Consider the following 23836-nt stretch of genomic DNA (forward strand, 5'->3'; position numbering starts at 1 on the left):
ATCTAGATTCTCCCACACCAGGATACATCCTTTCCTCATCCACCCTGTCAAGACCTCACAGGATCTTATATGTTCCAATCTTACTCTTCTAAGTTGCAGCAGATACAAGCCTAGCCTGTCGAACCTTTCCTCGTAAGACAACCCGCCCATTCCAGGTATTAATCCAGTGAACCTTCTCTGAACTGCTTCCACGCATTTACATCCTTCTTTAAATAAGGAGGCCAGTACTGTACACAGTACTCCAGATGTGGTCTCACCAATGTTCTTTATAGCTGAAGCATAACCTCCCTAATTATGTATTCAATTCCTCTCACAATAAATGATAACATTCTATTAGCTTTCCTAATTACTTGCTGTACCTGCATACTAACCTTTTGCGATGCATGCACTAGGACACCCAGATCCCTCTGCATCTCGGAGCTCTGCTGTCTCTCACCATTTAGATAATATGCTTCTTTTTTATTCTTCCTACCAAAATAGACAATTTCACAGTTTCCCACATTATACTCCATTTGTCAGATCTTTGCCCACTCATTTAACCTATCTATATCCCTTTGTAGCCTCATGTCCTCTTCACAATTTACTTTCCAACTACCTTTGCGTCGTCAGCATATTTAGCAACCATACCTTTGGTCCCTTCATCCAAGTCATTTATATAAATTGTAAAAAGTTGAGGCCCCAGCACACCACTCGTTACATCTTGCCAACCAGAAAATGACCCCTTTATGCCTAAAGGTTAGCTAGTCAATCTTCTATCCATGCCAATATGTTACCCCTGCTACCGTGAGCTTTTATTTTCTGCAATAACCTTTGATGTGGCACCTTATCAAATGCGTTCTGAAAATCTAAGTACAGTACATCCACCAGTTCCTCTTTATCTACAGCACATGTTACTTCTTCAAAGAACTCCAATAAATTGGTTAAACATGATTTCCCTTTCACAAAACCATGCTGGCTCTGCCTGCTTACCTTGAATAGTTCTAAGTGCCCTGCTGTAACGTCTTTAATAATAGCTTTTAACATTTTCCCTATGACAGATGTCAAGCTAACTGGCCTGTGATTTCCTGCTTTATGCCTCCCTCCCTTTTTGAATAAATGAGTTACGTTGGCTATTTTCCAATTCAATGGAATCTTCCCTGAATCTAGGGAATTTTGGAAAATCAAAGCAATGCATCAACTATCTCACTAGCCACTTCTTTTAAGACCCTAGGATGAAGTTCATCAGAACCCAGGGACTTGTCAGCCCACAGCTCCAACAATTTTCTCAGTGCTACTTCCCTAGTGATTGTAATTTTCCTGATTTCCTCCCTCCCTTCCATTTCCTGATTTACAGCTATTTCTGGGATGTTACTTTTATCCTCCATCGTGAAGACCGATGCAAAATACCTTTTCAATTCATATGCCATCTCCTTATTTTCCCTTATTAATTCCCCAGACTCACTTTCTATAGGACCAAAGCTCACTTTAACTCTTTTTTAAAATATCTATAGAAACTCTTAACATCTGTCTTTATATTTCTCACCAGATTTTTCTTGTACTCTAATTTTTCCCTCCTTATTAATCTTTTAGTCATTCTTTGCTGCTTTTTATATTCTGTCCAATCTTCTGACCTGCCTCCCATCTTTGTGCAATTACATGCTTTTTCTTTATATGATCTTTAACTTTTTTAGTTAACCATGGATGGTGGTTTCTCCCCTTGGAATGTTTCTTTCTCGTTGGAATGTATCTATTTTGTGCATTCAGAAATATCCCCTTAAATGTCTTCCACTGCATCTCTATTGACCTATCCCTTAACCTACTTTGCCAGTTGACTTCTGCTAGCTCTGCTTTCATTCCCTCATAATTGCCCTTATTTAAGTTTAAAATAGTAGTCTTAGACCCACTCTTCTCTCCCCCAAACTGAATGTAAAATTCAATCATATTATGATCACTGCTGCCTAGGGGTGTCTTCACTATGAGGTCATTAATTAATCCTATCTCGTTGCACAATATCAGGTCTCTGGTTAGCTCCAGAATGTGCTGTTCTAAGAAACTATCCTGAAAACATTCTATGACCTCATCTAGGCTACCTTTGCCCATCTGATTTTTCCAAACGATATGTAGATTAAAATCCCCCATAATCATCGCTGCACCTTTCAGACAAGTACCATTATTTCTTTCTTTATATCCTAGCCTACGGTGTGGTTACTGTTAGGGGGTCTGTACACCACTACCACAACTAACTTCTTGCATTTATCATTTCTCATCTCAACCCAAACTGCTTCTACATCTTGGTTTCCTGAATTTAGGTAATCCCTCTCTATTGTGCTAATACCATCATTAATTAACAGATCCACCCCTCCTCCTTTTCCTAGCTTCCTGTCTTCCTTAAATGTCACGTACCCTTCAATATTCAGGACCCAATCTATGCCATCCTGCAGCTATGTATCTGTACTAGCTATCAGATCATCCCTATTTATTTCTATATGCGCTATCAGTTCATTTGTTTTGTTTTGAATGCTACATGCATTCAGATACAGAGCCTTTATTTTGTCCTTTTATTATTTTTGTAACCTCAGAGTGGCTGCAGGACATTCTGAAGGGGGAGGGTGAACAGTCAGAGGTTGTGGTTCACATTGGTATCAACGACATAGGCAGAAAGAGGGATGAGGTCCTGCAACAAGAATTTAGGGAGCTAGGTAGCAGATTAAAAACCAGGACCTCAAAGGTTGTAATCTCTGGATTACTCCCCGTGCCACGTGCTAGTGAGTATAGGAATAGGAGGATAGAGCAGATGAATGTGTGGCTGAAGAGATGGTGCAGGAGGGAGGGCTTTAGTTTCCTGGATCACTGGGTCTGTTTCTGGCGAAGGTGGGATCTGTACAAGTCGGACGGGTTGCACCTGAATCGGAACGGGACCAACATCCAAATATAGACGAGAAACCAAGTCAGTCTGGAAGGCAGATAGACCTGTTAAGGCACAAGCGAATAACGCAAGGCCGGATTGCATCTATTTTAATGCAAGGAGTCTTACAAGTAAGGCAGATAAATTGAGGGCGTTGATTAACACATGGGAATATATTATTGTTGTCACAGAGTAAAGACCGCTTATCCGACCTGAACCCGACAACGTGTCGGGTTCAGGTTGGGTCGGTTTGCACTTGCGGATCCGGCATTCGGGCTCAGGTCGGACACGTTCTATCGTAGATAAGTGGCTCTAATGTTAACTTAATTTTTGGACTAGAAAGGTTGTTTTGTTACAGTTATTTTAAGCTTGTGCAGAACAGCAACAAAGTGAAAAACGGAAGGTAAGTTAACTGATGGTCGGGTCGGGTGCGGGACAAAATGGAAGAACTTGGGCCAGGTCAGATGTGGTTCTGTCGGGCTCGGGTCGGGTTGTTTTTTGTAGACCCGAGCAGGCCTTTATCACACAGACATGGTTGCGGGAAGGGCAGGACTGGCAGCTCAATATTCCAGGGTATAGAATCTTCAGGCGTGACGGGGGATTGGGGTGGGGGAGGGGAGGTGTAAGAGGAGGTGGCATTGCACCATTGATCAAGGAGTCAATTACTGCAGTAAGGAGGGATGATATCTTAGAAGGTTCCATATGAGGCCATATGGGTAGAACTTAAAAACAAAAAGGGGGCAATCACTTGGCTGGGAGTGTACTACAGGCCTCCAAATAGTCAGGGAAAGATAAAGGAGCAGATATGTAGGCAAATCTCAGAGAGGTGTAAAAATAATAGGGTAATAATAGGGGATTTCAATTTACACAATATTAACTGGGATAGTCTTAGTGCAAAAGGCTTAAAGGGGGCAGAATTCTTAAAGTGCATACAGGACAGCTCTTTGAGCCAGCACATAGAAAGTCCTACAAGAGAAGGGGCGGTACTGGACCTAATGGAGGAAATGAAGCTGGACAAGTGGTAGAAGTGTCAGTGGGGGAGCATTTCAGGGAGAGTGACCATAACTCGGTAAGATTTAAGGTAATTATGGAAAAGGACAAAGATGGACTAGAAATAAAGGTACTGAATTTGGGGAATGCCAATTTCAATATGATAAAACAGGATCTGGCCAAAGTGGACTGGCAGCAGTGGGAGTCATTCAAAAAGGAAATAGTGAGATTTCAGGGCCAACATGTTCCCATAAAGGTGAGGCAGGACCAATAAGTCCAGGGAACCCTGGATTTCAAGGGATATAGAGGATTGGATAAGGAGAAAAAAGGAGGCTTATGGCAGATTCAGAGGACTGAAAACAGCAGAGGCCCTAAAGGAGTACAGAAAGTGTAGGGAGGGTACTTAAAAAAGTAATTAGGAGAGCGAAGAGGGGGCATGCAAAAACACTGGCGGACAAGATAAAGGAAAATCCTAACGTGTTTTATAAGCATATTAAGGGCAAGAGGATAACCAGGGAAAGAGTAGGAAGAGCCGGAGGACATAGGTGAGGTTTTAAATGATTACTTTTCATCTGTGTTCACTATGGAGAAGAACAATGTGGGCGTAGCATTGAAAGGGAGGAGTTATTAGCAGTTTTAGCAGGCTTAAAAGTGGATAGATCCCCATGCCCAGATGAGATGTATCCCAGGCTGCTATGTGAGGCAAGGGAGGAGATAGCAGGGGCTCGAACACAAATCTTCTCTTGCCACAGGAGAGGTGCCAGAGGACTGGAGAACAGCGAATGTGGTACCATTATTCAAGATGGGTAGTAGGGATAAACCAGGTAATTACAGGCCAGTGAGTTTAACATCAGTGGTAGGGAAACTATTGGAAAACATTCTGAGGGACAGGATTAATCTCCATTTGGACAGGCAGGGATTAATCAAGGATAGTTAGCAGGCTTTGTCAGAGGAAGATCATGTCTAACAAATTTAATTGAATTTTTCGAGGAGGTGACTAGGTGTGCAGATGAGGGTAAAGCAGTTGATGTAGTCTACATGGACTTCAGTAAGGATTTTTGATAAGGTCCCGCATGGGAGATTGGTCAAGATGCTAAGAGCCCATGGGATCCAGGGCAATTTGGCAAATTGGATCCAAAATTGGCTTAGTGGCAGGAGGCAATGGGTGATGTGATGGTTGAGGGTTGTTTTGCGATTGGAAGCCTATAACCAGTGGTGTACTGCAGGGATCGGTGTTGGGACCCTTGCTGTTTGTAGTGTACATTAATGATTTAGACGTGAATATAGGAGGTATGATCAGTAAGTTCGCAGATGACACGAAAATTTGTGGTGTCGTAAACAGTGAGGAGGAAAGGTTTAGATTACAGGACGATATAGATGGGCAGAGCAGTGGCAATTGGAATTTAATCCTGAGAAGTGTGAGGTGATGCGTTTTGGAAGGACTAACAAGGCAAGGGAATATACAATGGATGGTAGGACCCTAAGATGTACAGAGGATCAGAGGGGCCTTGGTGTACTTGTCCATGGATCACTGAAGGCAGCAGCACAGGTAGATAAGGTGGTTAGGAAGGCATATGAGAAACTTGCCTTTATTAGCTGAGGCATAGAATATAAGAGCAGGGAGGGTACGATGAAACCGTACAAAACACTAGTTAGGCCACAGCTGGAGTACTGTGTACAGTTCTGGTCACCACACTATAGGAAGGATGTGGTTGCACTGGAGAGGGTGCGGAGGAGATTCACCAGGATGTTGCCTGGGCCGGAGCATTTCAACTATGAAGAGAGACTGGATAGGCTGGGGTTGTTTTCCTTAGAGCAGAGAAGGCTGAGAGGGGACCTGATTGATTGGATAGGGTAGATAGGAATCAACTTTTTCCCCTAGCGGAAGTGTCAAAAACCAGGGGGGCATAGACTTAAGGTAAGGGACAGGAGGTTCAGAGGGAATTTGAGGAAATTTTTTTCTACCCAGAGGGTGGTTGGAATCTGGAACACACTGCCTGAAGGGGTGGTGGAGGCAGGAACCCTCACAACATTTAATAAGTACTTACATGAGCACTTGAAATGCCATAGCATACAAGGCTATGGGCCAAGTGCTGGAAAATGGGATTAGACTAAATAGGTGCTTGATGGCCGGCACAGGCACGATGGGCCTGTTTCTGTGCTGTATAACTCTACGATTCTAGCCTTGTCTGCTGATTTACTCTTAGATTTGTAATCATTGTCCTTTCCTGTCACGGTCTGTTTATTTTTTCCTGTATTACTACCTTTCTCCGTTGCCTTGTCTCTACTCTGATTTACCACATCTTCCCAAATTTGATCCCTTGCCCCCACTATTTAGGTTAAAACGCTCTCTACTTCCCTAGTTATGTGATTCGCTGGAACACCGGTCCCAGCACGGTTCAGGTGTAGACCTGACCTAACCTGCTCAGGTTAATGAACAGGAAATCCTGTTTAGTAATTGCTTTTAGGTACTGGATTATTTTGTGTGTTCACAAGATCCCAATTCAGTCTTCAAAAGTGATGAGAGAAAGAAAAGACAGGAAGTCTGGAATTTATATAGCACCTTTCATGACATCAGGTCGATTCATCATGCAGATGAAAAAGCACTTTCCAGCCAATGAAGTACTTTTGAAGTGTAGTCATTGTCTTAATATAGAAATGCAACAATCAATTTACACGCAGCAAGTTATCACAAATAATCTGTTTTATTGTTGCTGGTTTAGGGATAAATATTGACCACGACACCAGGGAGAAATGCCTTTGAACAACCCTGCACTTCTTTGAAATAGTGCCATGGGATCTTTTTACATCCACCTGAGAGGTTCCTTGGTCTAATACCTCATCCAATAGACTGCACTGAAGTGTCAGCCTAGATGATGTACTTTCAACTCTGGAGTGGCACTTGAACCCACAACCTTCTGACTCAGAGGTGAAAGAGCAAGTCATGGCTGATACCAAGCGTGTAACAGAAAACCTAACTTAAAGTGAAAGATCGGCAACAAATGTATTATATACAAACAAAGAAGCAAATAATTATATATTTACAGTGGAACCTCTTATCGGTCTCCTTCAGTGGGAGAAAATTAAAAATAAAACCTTTTTATAGGATTTCAAAACTGTTCTTCCCAAACTATTTCCTGGCTGCATTCATCAAATCTTTAAACTACAACTTACTTCTATGCAAACAAAACACTCTCTTATATCTGCTGGCAAATGGCTACTGGGACAATTTTGGATTTTGAATATCCTGCTACTCAAATTTAAAAATCAATTGTCAGTCAAATATAAACGGAACCAATGATGAAGTCTGTATAAATGTCAAAATCCTCTGTCATAACCTCAAGCCGGCTACCAGGGTAATTACAACAAACCTTGCAACATTATATAAGGACAGGCCAGGTGCAGAACTATGACTTTAACTAGTTTAAAACTCCCTCGGCACAATGACTGCTTTAAATGGGCAACCCCCACAATACCAAAAATAATGACCATGCTTCTGCACAAAACCAACATTCAGGTTATCCCCACCACTGCAACAACCTCCAAATGTTGCCAAACCCCAGAGTCTTCCCCATTTACAGTGGCAAAGCACAGAAATCTCTTTCTGCTACCAGGGTTGACAAATCCCAGATTGCCCAATGCTGCCAAACCCAAGATCCTTCTCCTTTGATGCTAGCAAATCTACACAGATCCTTTCATCTACCATTGCTGGCAAGTACCAGCATTCTCAGAGTTGCCAAGATCTAGGTACTGTCCTCATCTCCTTTCGTGTTACTAAACCAGATCACCTCCCTTTCCTGCAAATTCCCATTGCCAATCTTAAATCATTCCCATTCACCTCCACCACATCAACATCGCCAAACCCAAGATTGGCAAATTCCTTGCCTACCGCTGTTCAACACCAGAAGCCTCCTCCAACTTCCACCAAACCATTTCCCAACCAAGAAAAAAAACAGTGCTGTCAATCCCCTGTGAAGGCAAATCCCTCACTCTCATTTTTTCCAAACCCTAGATGCACAAGTACTACAGATCCAGTGCTCCAACTATTAGGCCTCTGAATGCTAAGGCCTAATATGCACCACCAGTATTCCCACATATTGACTGAGAGTTTCACATACTGGACCTTAGCTTTCCCCCAAGTGCAAGATTTAGCAACCACCTAGGTTTCTGGATCCCAAGTGCTCCTAATCTACTCCTGTGGAATACTGATGGATCCCAGACTCAAGACTCTCCCACCTGTCAGGTAGATGAAGACCCTATTTGGTTCCACCCTCCCAGTGTTCTTAAGAATGAATCCCAAAGTGTTCCTGTTCAAGGACAGCAGACACGTCGGAACACCACCATCTACAAGCTCCCCTCCTAACCACACACCATCCTGACTTGAAAATATATCACCGTTCCTTCACAGTCATTGGATCAAAATCATGCAACTCCCTCCCTGTGGGTGTACCTGCACCAGATGGACTGCAGTGGTTCAAGAAGGCAGCTCACCACCACCTTCTCACGGGCAATTAGGGATGCGCAACAAATGCTGTCCTTGCCAGTGACGTTCAATTATAACCCAACTCCCTCTCAGGTTCCAAAATCTCTTGCCTTCCAAGTTCCAAACCCAGGCTCCAACACATCCTGCTTCCTCCCATTCTCTTCCAGTGCGAGCCTGCAGTCCACACTTTGTTTCTCAGGTGCATGTGTTACACCACTTCTCAGACAGTCTCTCCTTTCCTGATCCTGCAGTCAACTTTGACCATATATAAAAAGCATCCTAGAAGTCTGAAATAAATCGGAAGATACTGGCTTTACGTAACAAATTGATCCACATCTGAAAAGAGACTGGTTAATGTTTTGTGTATAAATTTCCATTGGAGTTAAAAAATAGAAGATAAGCAACCCCATTTAAAAGGTTGAATAAAAAAGGGTGGAATGGGCTGGGCTGGGGAAGAACTACTGGGTAAATGTAGAGTCAGGACTGTTGGCTGATATGTTGCTCAGGGCAATGGATGTGATGGCCTGAAAACAAACCAAGCTAAATCGAAGAAAAGTTATGGATGAAATATAAAGATCATTTCAGTGAGGCAATGAAAAGCCAGATAAAAGGATGTGCAGATAACCAAGGCAGTGAAAAATGAGAACAAAAACTTTCAAAAGGGAGGCAAGTAGAGGGCAAATTGGGGATATGGAGGAACGATTCAGATCTGAATTACTGTTCCTGAAGCCTGCATTTGAATAGTGGAGGAGACCAAAGACTGAATAGTCAGAGTCTGAATGAGAGGAGGAATTGAAGTGACAAGCCCATAAAGAGATCTAGATTACACTTGCTGACAGAACAAACATGTTCCACAAAGCACTCACCCAAACTACGTTGGTCTACGCAGTCTCCTCTTTGATGAGGAGGCCAAACGCAGATTGGGTAACCACTTTAATCTGATTTGTTCTTGCTTCAGTTTAATCTAAAAACACAAATTAGCAGTTTTAGTCTGAGTAAATGGTCCATCAGTGTAGTGTTTTTAATCAATCAGAGAGATCAGGAGAGTACGTTGCTATCCAATACCATTTCTAGAACACAGAAAGTCCACTGGTAACAGAAGAAGGGTGAACAAAAACTCAAAACAAAAATAAATTAGTATTTGGCTCAAATTTCTGAACATTTCAATCTCCTTCTAATGGAGCTCCAGCGATGAGGATCTATTATTGCAAGATGGGGATGGGGTATGGGATTGTGGGTAGGGTGCAGATTGGATCTGAAAATGGGCAGAATGAGAGAGAGATAATGTAGGTGTTTTTAATTGGTTCCTGAAAAATAATGTTCTCTATCCATGCAGCTAAATAAATGTGTTCCTCTCCCACCCTACAGTAATATTAGCAAATCAATCAATTAATCTACGCACGCCTTCCAGGAACCAGCTCTTTATCAGAGCGATCAATTAGATAGGCTGCTCCATCAATTTATGCTGTGGATTTTTATTCGGAGGGTGAAGAATTATAAAACTTAACAAAAGATTGAACCGTAAACCATCTTTTCTTCTATACCAAATAATTGCGCAACAGTAATTTGAGTTTTCAGTTCAGAACCTGTTGCTTTAATTATTTGGAATACATTACAAACAAAAATGAATGAAATTAAATAATGGCAACATTTTGATGTAAAAAATTTTACTTCTGCATCACTTCACAGGGTCGGGAATGTATGAAGGGGGAGGAGAATGTGGGTAGTTTAACTTCAAATTGCAGTTTCTGACACTTTATAAATGGCCAGTCTTGCTACCAATTGTAAGCATAGGTACTTTCTTGGAGTTGTCGCCTGCTAATTCATTGAGTCGATTTATAAAGGTGACAGTTGACAGCTCTGAAAGCTCAGCCCCTAGAATTTTTACGGATAGACTTCCACCAGAAAAGATTGTTAGATACATTTCAAACACACATAACGTTATTATATAGGTAAGTATAATCTAGTTGGAAAACTTTTAAAAATATCTATTGTCACAATTTTTCTATGCTCAGTTGTTCTGTGCACTAGGAATTCAAATATGACAATTGAAAGAAATGTCAAAAATGTATGGAACTATCTAATTGATTCTTTAAAAAATTGGTAGTTTTTGTTGAATGCTCATTGCTTACTTTTATATACTCTTAGTAGCTTGTCACTGGATGTTTATGTACCTGCTTTCAATTGGTATGTTCAAGACAACTTGTAGCTTTGCATTCCTACGTAATACTGGCAAGGACTAGGAATGTCATGTTTTTAAAAACTAGGCAACCATAACTTTGTCTGCAACTTGAGAAATAATGTAGTGAAAGACAGAATTAGCACTGTAAGCAAATTATTTCAGCTGCCTGAGCGCGAGGCTCTGAAATTCCCTCCCCAGGTCTCTCGGCATGATACCTCTCCTCCTGCAGGACACTACTTAAAACCCATGTCTTTCACCAACCTGTTGTAATATCTCCTTATGCAGCTCGCTGTCAAGTTTTGTTTACAACACTGTTGTGAGGTGCCTTGGGATGTTTTATTACATTAAAGGCACTATATAAAGTCAAGTTGCTGTTGTCGCAACCTTTCACACTTCCCGCAATCAGCACACCCTCTAATGATATTTTGGTGTACACAGTGATTTGGTTAGGTGTGTGTGTATGTGCGGCCATACATGCACGGTAACTTTAAAGGGCTGACTTGTGCATGGCCTATGTGGAAATATTCAGGTTGCTGTGCAGCCATATGGCCTAGAGGGTACAATACCTGCCTGTAACTATTTTCTGTAAGTTATTCATGTCAAATAGTTAAAAACCAAACTGCATCATTTGAAACATATAGTCACAGTACAGTATATTGTTAGATTGTACATCCTGAAAAAGTAGAAAATACAGGCAAATACAGTAACAAATTCTTTTCCCCACAGTGTGCTGCAAACAGCAATAAAGATGAAAGACAAATCATCTGTTTGATGTTGGTTAAGGGATGAATGTTGGCATGAACATTTGGAGAACTCCTGGTCTTCTTTGAAAAACTGCCTGAGGATATTTTAGATCCACTTGAACAGGCAGATCGGACCTTAGTTTAACATTTCATCTGAAAAACAACCCTGCTGACTATGCAATACTCCCTCAGAACTAAAGCGAAGTGTCAAACTAAACATACCGGCTTAAGTTCTGGAGTGGGGCTTGAATGCACAACATTCTGACTCAGCTGAGAGCGCTACTATTGAGTTAAGCTGTCATTAATGCTAGGCTGCGTTTGCTGACAACGGAACCACGAGGTGGCGCGGTACTGGCAGATGCGCAAATGCAGCCTCATCACTGTAATGTCACTGTCTGCGATGTCTCAGGCAGCTGCCAGTAATAAAGATGGCGCTGCTCAATTTGACACAAAAAACAAATTAAACCTAAATTCCCTCAATAGCTGCAATTTTCGCTTCCATCCCACGCCCAACAGTACCCCGCTCCCTCTTGACATCGTGCTTCTCTTCGCCACTCCCTCCCGTGCCCGTCTGCTCATCGCTCATTCCCCGCTGCCTTCCCTCAGCCACTCGCTCCCACCCTTGCCACTTGCTCCCTGCTTCCCCCACCCCCGGCCACTCACTCCAGCCCTCACCACTTCCCTTCTCTCAGTCACTCACTCCTGCGTCGCCCCATCACTCCTCGGCCGCTTGCTCCCTGCCTTGCCGCTTTGGTGGCTTGTTCCCCACCCCCCGCTGCTTCTTTGGGCGTGCGGCAGGGAGCAATCAGCCGAGTGGGGGAAGCAAAGAAGGCGCAAGCAAGTGGCTGATGGAAGGCAAGCGAGGCGGGGAGCAAGTGGCCATGGGGGGAAGCAGTAAGGGCGGGAGCAAGTGGCTGAGGAGGTAAGTGGGTGGCTGAGGGGAGAAGTGGCGAGGGCAGGAACAAGTGACTGAGAGAAAGCAGTGGCAAGGCAAGATGGAGCGGGAAATTGAAAGCGGCAATTGAAGCGGGGAGGGAGGGAGCTGTGTACAATTAGAGGGAATGGAGCGTGAGGACATCATTGCGCGGTGATGTTAGCGCGTGCATGCGCGCATTCATACTAGCAAGTTGGCAAATATGCATGTACTGATGATGTCGCATTCGCTCTGCCCATGCTCTGCATTGTCAGGAGTCACTGTGTAAATGTTATAGCTCCCAGAGTCAAGGTACAATGGTCATAACCTAATTTTTTGGTAGTACGAGTCAGCTGCAAGAGCACATGTTAAAGCAGATTCAGATTCTGCCAAAAGAATGGGCTTGATGTGCTGACTGTCCTTTTCACGTTTCATGCTTTATGTCTAGGGTTCTCAGTTTCACGTTTAAACCAATATACTTCAATTTTGAAGTTGGTGTTTAAATTAAATGCTAATAGGAAAAAAAATCTGCTACATATTCGTCTGGGAAACCTATGTCAAATTTATGATAACAATGGCTTTCTTTAAAATGAAATTGTTATTTCCATTTATCATGAAATACAGCCAGTGTTCTTTCAAACTGAAATTTAATGCAGAGGAGCGTGAAGTGATACATTTTGGTAGGAAGAGAAGAGGCAAGATAAATCTATATTGTGCAATTCTGAAGGGGGTGCAGGAACAGAAAGACCTGGGGTGTATGTACACAAATCTTTGAATGTGGCAGGACAAGTTGAGAAGGCTGTTAAGTAAAGAACATGGTATCCTTGTTTTTTTTGAATAGAGGAATAAAGTACAAAAGCAAGGAAGTTATACTTAATCTTTAAAAAACACTGGTTAGGTCTCAGAGAGGGTATTGTGTTCAATTCAGAGAACCAGACTTTAGGAAGGATGTCAAGGCCTTAGAGAGGGTGCAGGAGAGATTTACTGGAATGGTACCAGGGACAAGTTGGGCAGTGGGTGATTCTTCTTCCAAACTTTGTTGCTGGCCATGGCTGAGTTAGTAGCACTCTTGCTGGAGTCAGAAGGTTGGGGATTCAAATCCCACACCAGGACTTGAGCACAAAAATCAAAGTTGACACTCCAGTGCAGTAGTGAGGGGGTGCTGCATTGTCGCAGGTGCTGTCTTTTGGATAAGACGTTAAACTCAGGCCCAGTCTGCCCTCTAAGTTGGACGTAAAAGATTCCATGGCACTATTTCAAGGAAGAATAGGGAAGTTATCTCCACTGTCCTGCCAATATTTATCCCTCAATCAACATCACAAAAAAACTATGCGGTCATCATCACATTGCTGTTTGTGGGAGCTTGCTGTGCACACACTGGCTGCTACGTTTCCTCCATTATAACAGTGACTACACTTCAAGAGTACTTCATTCACTGTAAAGTGCTTTGGGATGTCCTGTGGTTGTGAGAGCCACTATATAAGTGCAAGTCTTTCTTTTATGAAGAACCTCAGTTATGTGGGGAGACTGGAGAAGCTGGGGTTGCTCTCTTTAGAGCAGATAAGGTTAAGAAGTTTTTACCAAGAATCATCATCTTCTTTAGCCTCCTTGTCTCGAGAGACAATGGGTAAGCGCCTGGAGGTGGTCAGTGGTTTGTGAAGCAGCGCCTGGAGTGGCTATAAAGGCTAATTCGAGAGTGACAGACTCTTCCACGGGTGCTGCAGATAAAATTGGTTGTCGGGGCTGTTACACAGTTGGCTCTCCCCTTGCACTTCTGTCTTTTATCCTGCCAACTGCTAAGTCTCTTCGACTCGCCACACTTTAGCCCCGCCTTTATGGTTGTCCGCCAGCTCTGGTGATCACTGGCAATTGACTCCCACGACTTGTGATCAATGTCACAGGACTTCAAGTTGCGTTTGCAGACTCTTTAAAGCGGAGACATGGACGGCCGATTGGTCTGATACCAGTGACGAGCTCGCTGTACAATGTGCCCTTGGGGATCCTGCCATCTTCCATGCGGCTCACATGGCCAAGCCATCTCAAGCGCCGCTGGCTCAGTAGGGTGTATATGCTGGGGATGTTGGCCGCCTCGAGGACTTCTGTGTTGGAGATACGGTCCTGCCACCTGATGCCAAGGATTCTCCGGAGGCAGTGAAGATGGAATGAATTGAGACGTCGCTCTTGGCTGACATACGTTGTCCATGCCTCGCTGCCGTAGAGCAAGGTACTGAGGACACAGGCTTGATACACTCGGACTTTTGTGTTCCGTGTCAGTGCGCCATTTTCCCACACTCTCTTGGCCAGTCTGGACATAGCAGTGGAAGCCTTTCCCATGCGCTTGTTGATTTCTGCATCAAGAGACAGGTTACTGGTGATAGTTGAGCCTAGGTAGGTAAACTTTTGAACCATTTCCAGAATGTGGTCGCCGGTATTGATAGATGGGGCATTTCTGACGTCCTGTCCCATGATGTTCGTTTTCTTGAGGCTGATGGTCAGGCCAAATTCGTTGCAGGCAGCCGCAATCCTGTCGATGAGTCTCTGCAGACACTCTTCTGTGTGGGATGTTAATGCAGCATCGTCAGCAAAGAGGAGTTCTCTGATGAGGACTTTCCGTACTTTGGTCTTCGCTTTTAGACGGGCAAGGTTGAACAACCTGCCACCTGATCTTGTGTGGAGGAAAATTCCTTCTTCTGAAGACTTGAACGCATGTGAGAGCAGCAGTGAGAAGAAGATCCCAAACAGTGTAGGTGCGAGAACATAGCCCTGTTTCACGCCACTCAGGATAAGAAAGGGGTCTGATGAGGCGCCGCTATGTTGAATTGTGCCTTTCATATTGTCATGGAATGAGATGATGATACTTAGTAGCTCGGTAGAACGGCCCTTGTTTGGTTCTTTACACTTGGCTATTTAATCATAGCTGGAACATCACCAACAATGGCTTTTTTGCCCACCCTTGTATATGTGGAGTCTCCAAAGGATCTATTATTGGCTACCTCTTCCTCCTCTGGCGACATCATCTGAAAATATATGGGACTATCTTGGGTGTATGCTAGAACACGGCCACGCAGAAAATGGCGCCGCCGCAAACCGTCACCTACTTCTTGAGCTTCATCCTGCGGGTGCCCCGGGACCCCGCGCTCCCACCGCCGCCGCTCCTCGGGGTCGGCTTCAGCGGCTGCATCCCCCCCGCGGGCCTCACAGTGACATGGCCCCGTGCCCACCTCCTGTCACAGCGGCCGGCCTCGGGGACTGAACCTACTGTTCACTCCTAATATTATGTGCTGAAGTCACTAGCTGCACATCCCTTCCTCCATCCCCTTCCCTGCTCCCCCTCGCACGGCTTTCCCTCCACCCCTTCTCACCACACCCCCTTTCCCCCACCATCCACCTATCCCTGAGCAGGGGCCCTAACAACCCAACTTCCCTGTGGGCACCATGGGTTGCCTTTGTCGGTGGGAGAGGTCATTGCATCTCACTGGACAGCTACCGCCCGCCTCAAACAGGGCAGCCCCCGGTCAATAAGGTTCTGTCCCGCCACAGTCCACCTGCTTCAATGGGTGCTTGGAGCTCAGGGTGATTGCCCGAAAAGTGGACTGCAACACCGCACCAAACAGCAGGACAAAAAAAGGAAAGAAGGTACCAGCCCTTCGTTTTGCAAGCTGGAACGTCAGAACTGTGTGTCCTGGCCTGTCGGAAGACCTTACACAAATCAACGATTCTCGGAAGACCGCCATCATTAACAACGAGCTCAGCAGACTCAATGTGGACATTGCAGCACTTCAGGAGACATGCCTCCCTGCGAGCGGTTCTCTAAGAGAGCAAGACTACACCTTCTTCTGGCAGGGTAGGAATCCTGAAGAACCAAGACAGTATGGAGTGGGCTTCGCCATCAGAAAGTCTTTGCTCAGCATGATAGAGCCACATTCAAATGGCTCGGAACACATACTGTCCATCCGACTGCTCACTGCCTCTGGTCCAGTACACCTACTCAGTATCTATGCTCCAACAACTCTGCTCCCCACCTGAAGCTGAAGACCAGTTCTGCGAGGAACTCCATAATATCTGTAGCATCTCCAATACCGAACATCTGCTCCTGCTGGGGGACTTTAATGCCAGGGCTGGGGCCAACCATGACTCATGGCCCTCCTGCCTTGGGCGCTATGGCATTGAAAGGATGAATGAGAATGGACAGAGACTGCTTGAGTTGTGTACCTGTCATAACCTCTGCATCACCAACTCGTTCTTTCACACTAAACCCTGTCACCAGGTTTCTTGGAGGCACCCAAGATCACGTCGTTGGCACCAGCTGGACCTCATTGTCACAAGGCGAGCCTCCATAAACAGCGTTCAAATCACATGCAGCTTCCACAGTGCAGACTGTGACATGACCACTCCCTGGCGTGCAGCAAGGTTAGACTCAAACCAAAGAAGCTGCATCACTCCAAGCAGAAGGGCCGCCTGCACATCAACACTAGCAGAATTTCTTATCCACAGTTGTTACATAAGTTTCTAAATTCACTTGAAAAAGCCCTTCAAAACACTCCTACAGGGGATGCAGAGACCAAGTGGGCCCACATCAGAGATGCCATCTATGACTCAGCAATGACCACCTATGGCAAACGTGTGAAGCAGAATGCAGAGTGGTTTCAATCTCACTTTGAAGAGCTGGAACCTGTCATAGCCGCTAAGCGCATCGCACTGTTGAACTACAGAAAGCCCCCAGCGAGTTAATATCTGTAGCACGTAAGGCAGCCATGAGCGCTGCACAAAGAACAGCCAGTCGCTGCGCAAATGACTACTGGCAACACCTATATTCAGCTGGACTCCGACACTGGAAACATCAGAGGAATGTATGATGGCATTAAGAGAGCTTTTGGGCCAACCATCAAGAAGATCGCCCCCCTCAAATCTAAATCAGGGGACACAATCACTGACCAATGCAAGCAAATGGACCGCCTAGAACTGTACTCCAGGGAAAATGTTGTCACTGAGACTGCCCTCAATGCAGCCCAGTCTCTGCCAGTCATGGATGAGCTGGACGTACAGCCAACAAAATCGGAACTCAGTGATGCCATTGATTCTCTAGCCAGCGGAAAAGCCCCTGGGAAGGACGGCATTACCCCTGAAATAATCAAGAGTGCCAAGCCTGCTATACTTGCAGCACTCTCTGAATTGCTTTGCCTGTGCTGGGACAAGGGAGCAGTACCACAGGACATGTGCGATGCCAATATCATCACCCTCTATAAGAACAAGGGTGACCGCAGTGACGGCAACAACTACCGTGGAATCTCCCTGCTCAGCATAGTGGGGAAAGTCTTCGCTCGAGTCGCTTTAAACAGGCTCCAGAAACTGGCTGGCTGTGTCTACCCGGAGGCACAGTGTGGCTTTTGAGCAGAGAGATCCACCATTGGCATGCTTGTTCTCCCTTCGTCAGCTACAGGAGAAATGCCGCGAACAACAGATGTCCCTCTACGTTGCTTTCATTGATCTCACCAAAGCCTTTGACCTCGTCAGCAGACGTGGTCTCTCCAGACTACTAGCAAAGATCGGATGTCCAAAGGTACCAAGAATATCGTTCCATAAACAAACAAAAATTACCTCAAAATGCTCAGAGGTTCATCATTTATGCAGTTTTTTACACACACACACACACACACACACACACACATACATATATATAGTATATATAAATGAATTTCTTTAGACCTCACAATCACATCCCTGCAATACATCAGCTAGAATTTAAAGCTTTTATTTTAACTACGGTAAGTAGGCATGGTTTTGAACAGATTTTTTAAACTGAATTTTCAGTAGAAATACAGTTCTTGGAAACAATTTGTTTTCTTTTCCAGCTATTAACAAAAAAATTACAATCATGCAACTTAAGTGCTACTGTTCACAGGTGTTGACTGAGCAGTTCATAATAGAAAGCAGCACATTAATAAATTAAAATAATTGGCCTGCCTGAAACAAAAGCTGGTATAATTCAACCTCCAGTTTAGATAGAATATACAGCAGAGAGCAGGCCATTAGGCTCAACCAGTCTGTGCTGGTTTTTGTACTTCATAGGAGTTTCCTTCTAGTCCATCTACCTCATCTCTGCTTTTCAACATCATCTTTCTATTTCCGTTTCTCTCAAGTATTTGTCTAACACCCTTTTGAAAGGATCTAAGTTGTTTGCCTCAACCAGTTCCTGTGGTAGCAAGTTCCACTTTCCAATCACTCTCTGAGAAAAGAAATTTCTCCTTATGTCCCTATTGGATTTATTATCAACTATTTTGTACTTAAGGACCTTGGTTTTGGATCTCTCACAAGTGGGAACATTATTTTCACATCTAACCTGTCCAATACATGCATTATTTAAAGATCTTATTCTTCCAGTCCTTTTGAAAAAAACAAATAAGCTCTCAAATCCTCACAGCATGCGGAAATAGGTGCTCCTATCCCTCAACTCCTGTTGTTCCACATATTGCTCGCTGCGATATTCTATAATGTTCACATGCTCAGAATTCAGTTGTGGTTCAAAATTCTCAAACTTCAGTGTGGTAAAAATATCCAGTTAAGAGGCTTTTCTGAGGTTGATGTCTTGAAATAAAATCGTGAATGAAGGTTTAAGATACAAAAGACAATTCAGTTGGCAAAGTAAATATTGCTCTGAAATATGTAATAAAAATTAATTTGTTGAAAACCATATTTTGGACAGTCGGAATTTCTGTTACTGAGAAAAACAATGGTAAAAGATTTTTTTTTTTAAAAGGCATTTGTGTGATTTGATAGGTTTACCAATAAATAGCAATGGTAACTGGTGACATACAATTTTAAATATAAAATATTGATGAGTTTTTCCATTGTGACACCTTTGTGACATTTGGATTTCCTATTATAAAAGGATGACAGAGGGGAGTAAGGTTAGTGCCCACAGGAAGTGCATGCCGTACACAAGATTTTTAATAATATACACATTCTGGCTATCAGCTAAATATTTAAGACTGATCAACAGTCCAAGAATAAAAAAAAAAATCAGTTTGACACCTAGAATGTAAACTGCTCTGTCAGCATGGCAAACACCAAAGAACCTCCCTCCCCACAAAATACCCACCCAACATTGCCAGCATTCCCTGGGATAAACTAAGTTGGAGCTACAGTTAAGGCCTCAAGTTACTAAAACAAATGTTAAAGCCAGAGAGCTGCAAAGTGCCTAATAGAAAAATAAGGTGTTCTTTCTCAAGCTTGTGCTGAGCTTCATTTGAACAGTGTAGAAGGCCAAAGGTGGTGGGGTCAGAGTAGGGACAAGGAACCGAAGTGACAAATGACAGTGCTTGGAGTGCTCTTGTATGAATAAAGTGGTCATTCCATAAATTCAAGAGATGCTGGTGATATGCGATTGATGTATTATTGGAATTCTGGTGAAGGAGGCAGTGGGAGGAGAAGGTGGGCTGGTGCTTGGAGTGTGGAATCTCTGTTGGGCTATTGTGCTAGTGGGGCTGTCTGTATCCTGTGTGCCAGCCTGTATGTGGGTTATTTGATCCTGCTTTGTTTTCCCAACCTGTTTCCATTTCAGGACTGCCTTATCCTTCACCACTTTTGCTATTCATGCATTCTTGGTCTCTTGAATTCTTTTTATTATGCTTCTTTCTATCATCGCATGTTAATAGCACTGTAGACATTTAAAATATCCGTTTCCCTTTTATACACTTTATAGATCATTGTGCGCATAGTTTCTCTCGTATGTGTTTTTTTCTTTTTCTCCCCTTTCCCTTTGTTCTGCTCCTCTTTCATTTTTCCTGTTCTGATAGAGTTACAATTCAAAGCTTAGCTTGTCTCTTTCCTGCACAGGAGCAGGCTATTCAGCCCGCGAGTCTGTTCTGCTATTCAATTAGATCATGGCTGATCTAATTTCAACTCCATTTACCTGCCTTTGACCCATATCCATTGATGCTCTTGCATGAAAAAAAAAATCGCTCTCATTGTTAAAAATGTCAGTTTGTCCAGTATTCACCGATTTTAAGAGAATTCCAGATTTTCACTATACTTTGTGAAAAATACTTCTCAATTTCACTCCTGAATGGCCTGTTAATTGTTTCCAGTTTTCTCTGCTTTTGTAAATGCACCTGTTCTGCTCCATGCTCCCTTACAAATGATATCAAGAGGAACCTCTTTGGATACTGATCTAAGAAATGGGCACCATATGTTTAGAATAAGCTTTAACTTTTCCCTGTGGGCCTTGCCCTACAAAGTGAAAGCAGAATTTGGCCTTACCTTCAACTTCCTCCTTGCATTAAATTTCCTCAGCTGTTCCACAGTTTCTGGGAGGTGAATTTTGTATGCATAACGATCTCGTTCCTGAAATATATTAGGCATGTTTTAAAACCTTTAGTATATCACAGTAAACAAATAAATTACAACTAATGGTTTTTGCTGTGGCTGGGGGAGCTGGGACCAATGAAGTTAAATGACACTGGGACACTATTTTCATCTAAACTCTCACTGAGGCTGAGCTCCTTTGAGCTGAAATATAATAGCTTTAGCATTGTACACTAGTTGCCCCAAGTTATTACACTTCTGCTCAGACGGTCTCAAATTTGTCCTGAGTTTACCAATGCAGGAATGAAATAAAACTTTCAACTCTCAAAACTATGAAAAAGTACATCTGCAAAGTGCCATATTCGACAGTCAATACAAGTACCAATAAGACAATATTGAAAATACCTTAAACCATTGGACCAATTGTAATCTATCCATTATGCTGAAACCAAAATCCACAAATTGATCAACTGCAATTGGGAAATTACCTTGATCAATTGGTGAAACAAAAATTGCTTTCCAAAAATATCCATATGAATGGTATCTCCTAATGCATAAAAAGATGGCTGTGTCTAAATTGGAACACAGATTGGAGATTAATAATTAAAAAAAAAAATGCACCTTAAGCCAAGGATGGTTGAGCGCCTCATAAACAGTTATCCTTTCTGCAGGGTCCAACATGAGCATACGACGAACCAAATCCTTTGCACTCTCTGAGATATGGACCCATTGCCTAGGGTTCATCTACATGAACAAAATTGAGAGAAATATTCAGCTGACTTTGTGACTCTGTCAGCATTAACCATAAAATTGCAACTTTCAATCCATTGCTTCCATTCAATAGTTACACAAATATAATTCTCATAACTCTATTTATAAGATGTTGGATGATAGGAAAGTTGTTACTTGTGAAAAGTTATTTTTAAGAGCTGCATGAATAATAAAACACATAAGTTGAGGTAATAAGAATCTGGAGGGACAAAAATAATGAAAAACATAGAATTCTACTACATATGCTTAAGTATAAAATATGTCTGCATCACTGTTTGGTGGAGTAACTCAGAGGTAATGGCTGCCATAAGAAACAAAAATTCAGATTTACCTTATGTTTTCCTTTAATAATAGCATCAAACAATCTCTCCTTTGTTCCATAAAATGGCAAACAACCACTAAGAAGAATAAAAAGTATAACTCCACAACCCCAAACATCGACTGGTTTTCCATATGGTTCTCTTTTGACAACTTCTGGTGCCATGAAATGTGGTGTTCCTACTCGACCTAAGTAGAAACATAACAAAAAATTAAAGGCCAACTTTGAAAGCCATGTCATTTACGAGTCCCCTTGAAACAATGGGCATAGAGTCAGATTGCTAGACTCAAATGTTGTTCAAAGATGGAAAGTGAAGGGATACTGCAAAACATTAGGGCTGTGAGATATTGGTATACAAATACATAACATGTTTGAAATTCTCCTCTGCTATTTTTGTGATGGCATCAACATATTGATTTTGCAGAGGGTTAAAGCATCTGCTAAATAGCAGACAGGGGAGATTCCAGAACATGTTTATGCACTAGTATTCCACAACATAAATTCGAGGGTTAGGTTCTTAATTTCAGTACAAGAAAAGTCCAAAAAACTAATAATGGATTTACCTGGACTATTATCTTCTTTTGTATTTAATGATCCAAAATAACTTGATATATGTATAGTTCCTGTAGTGTTATCCAGTAAGTCATATTAGATATGTGCTATGTAAGCAAAAGCTGGGAGGAGAGAGTATCGATTCGAGTGCAAACAGTGGGGGAACCACTGCTGACTGCCTATCAAAAGAACCAACTAGGGTGGGGAGAAAGGTGGAAACCATATCAGAGGCAATTTTGAACAAAGCATTGTTATTACCATCCAGTTTCTGAGACGATTCTGATAGAACATCTAACATAACATGGCAACAGTAGGGATAATTTATTTTATTTGTCGAAGGATTGTGGTAATCTAAGCCAGATTTTTCCAGGGATTACATGAGAAGCACAATATAAAATATGGCCTACAAATTAATAAGAGTAGATGCATAGTTTGAAAATGCAGATAAATGACTTCTTTCTACTATGACTATCCAGGGAATGTGCTTTCAGTAAGCCAAAAGAGTGGCCAATAAGGATAAACCAAATTGAAAATTTAGAATAGCTTAGACTTAGACTAGAAAATCAAAGTAAACCAGGTTAATACTGTAATATATCCATTAGATGATGAAGTAGCTAGAGATATTTTGTGCACTTTTTAACTTCCTGACTGTGGCTTGGGAAATTATACACAGGTGCTAGATATTGGGGAAAAACACTGTGAAAGCTAAATTTAACCAGGAAAATGGTATGAAAGAAAATCTGTACACAGTTTTGTTGCAACTTTACGGTCTTTCTGAACCACTGGTTATGATACTTAGCATGAGAAGATGATAACTGACTGTTTTAATGGGACTATGAGAATGAGGCACTGTAAAGGATTGCAGTAAGACCCTAAATTATCCACTGATAAAACAACAACTCAAGTGATGCAATTAAGCAGCAAGAGAAATAATCAAGGTGAGCAAATACTGATTGGTTGAAAATGTGGGGATTACTACAACAGACTGGGCAAACACCCCACAACAGTATAATCCCAAGTAGAACTAAAGGGAAAGAGAAAAAGTTGCAGCAGATTGCAAGCACATTCCAGACATGGAGTCCAACTGGTGATGTAAAGTCTGTAAATTGACAGGAAGGGAACTGTCACATCTTGGTCTTTACCTGTGTTGCTTATACTGTATTTTAAAATTTATAATATTTTCTGTAACGGTAAATTTGTCTAATAAGGGATTAGCTCCCAAGGTCATACAGTACCTTGTCACAACATTAGGCTAGCTACATGGCACTCATCCCAACAATACTGATTTGGAGATTAGTTTATAAATGGAGACGGGATCATTGTGTACAATCCCAAACATTTCACTTCTATTGTGATGAAGTGATTCCTTTGTGACACCTAAGTGGCCATGCATCTTCTACTGCATCCACTCGGGGAGAGGGCTTAGCTAAGACGCACATTTGGGTGCTTTGGGTTTCCCTCTAAAAGGAGGATATTTCAATCAGGGTGATGATTCTGAATGGAATCTCAGCAGGCCAAACCAATGAGACTGAAGACAGGTGTCAAAGAAGTGCATCTCTTTCTCGGTCTGTCTCTCTCACACTTAAAGGCATAGAAAGGATGAGTAAACCGATGTGATAACCTTTTTTTATTCATTCATGGGATGTGGGCGTCACTGGCTATGCCAGCATTTACTGCCCTTGAGAAGGTGGTGGT

The 23836-nt window shown here is 42.7% G+C and overlaps 1 protein-coding gene across 5 annotated transcripts in view; it reads right to left on the reverse strand.

The window, feature by feature from the left end:
• The window catches only part of caska (calcium/calmodulin-dependent serine protein kinase a), a 615545-nt gene that overhangs the window by 266577 nt on the left and 325132 nt on the right, over positions 1–23836 (reverse strand). For all 5 annotated transcript variants that reach the window (XM_068040666.1, XM_068040667.1, XM_068040665.1 and 2 more), the window contains 3 exons: positions 21602–21777; positions 21121–21243; positions 20455–20538 (listed from right to left, as the gene is read on the reverse strand). In XM_068040666.1, the coding sequence (XP_067896767.1) occupies positions 20455–20538; positions 21121–21243; positions 21602–21777 (383 nt within the window). The remainder of the gene's footprint in view (positions 1–20454; positions 20539–21120; positions 21244–21601; positions 21778–23836) is intronic.

The sequence above is a fragment of the Heterodontus francisci genome, chromosome 10 (assembly GCF_036365525.1).
Source record: "Heterodontus francisci isolate sHetFra1 chromosome 10, sHetFra1.hap1, whole genome shotgun sequence".
NCBI lineage: Eukaryota > Metazoa > Chordata > Chondrichthyes > Heterodontiformes > Heterodontidae > Heterodontus > Heterodontus francisci.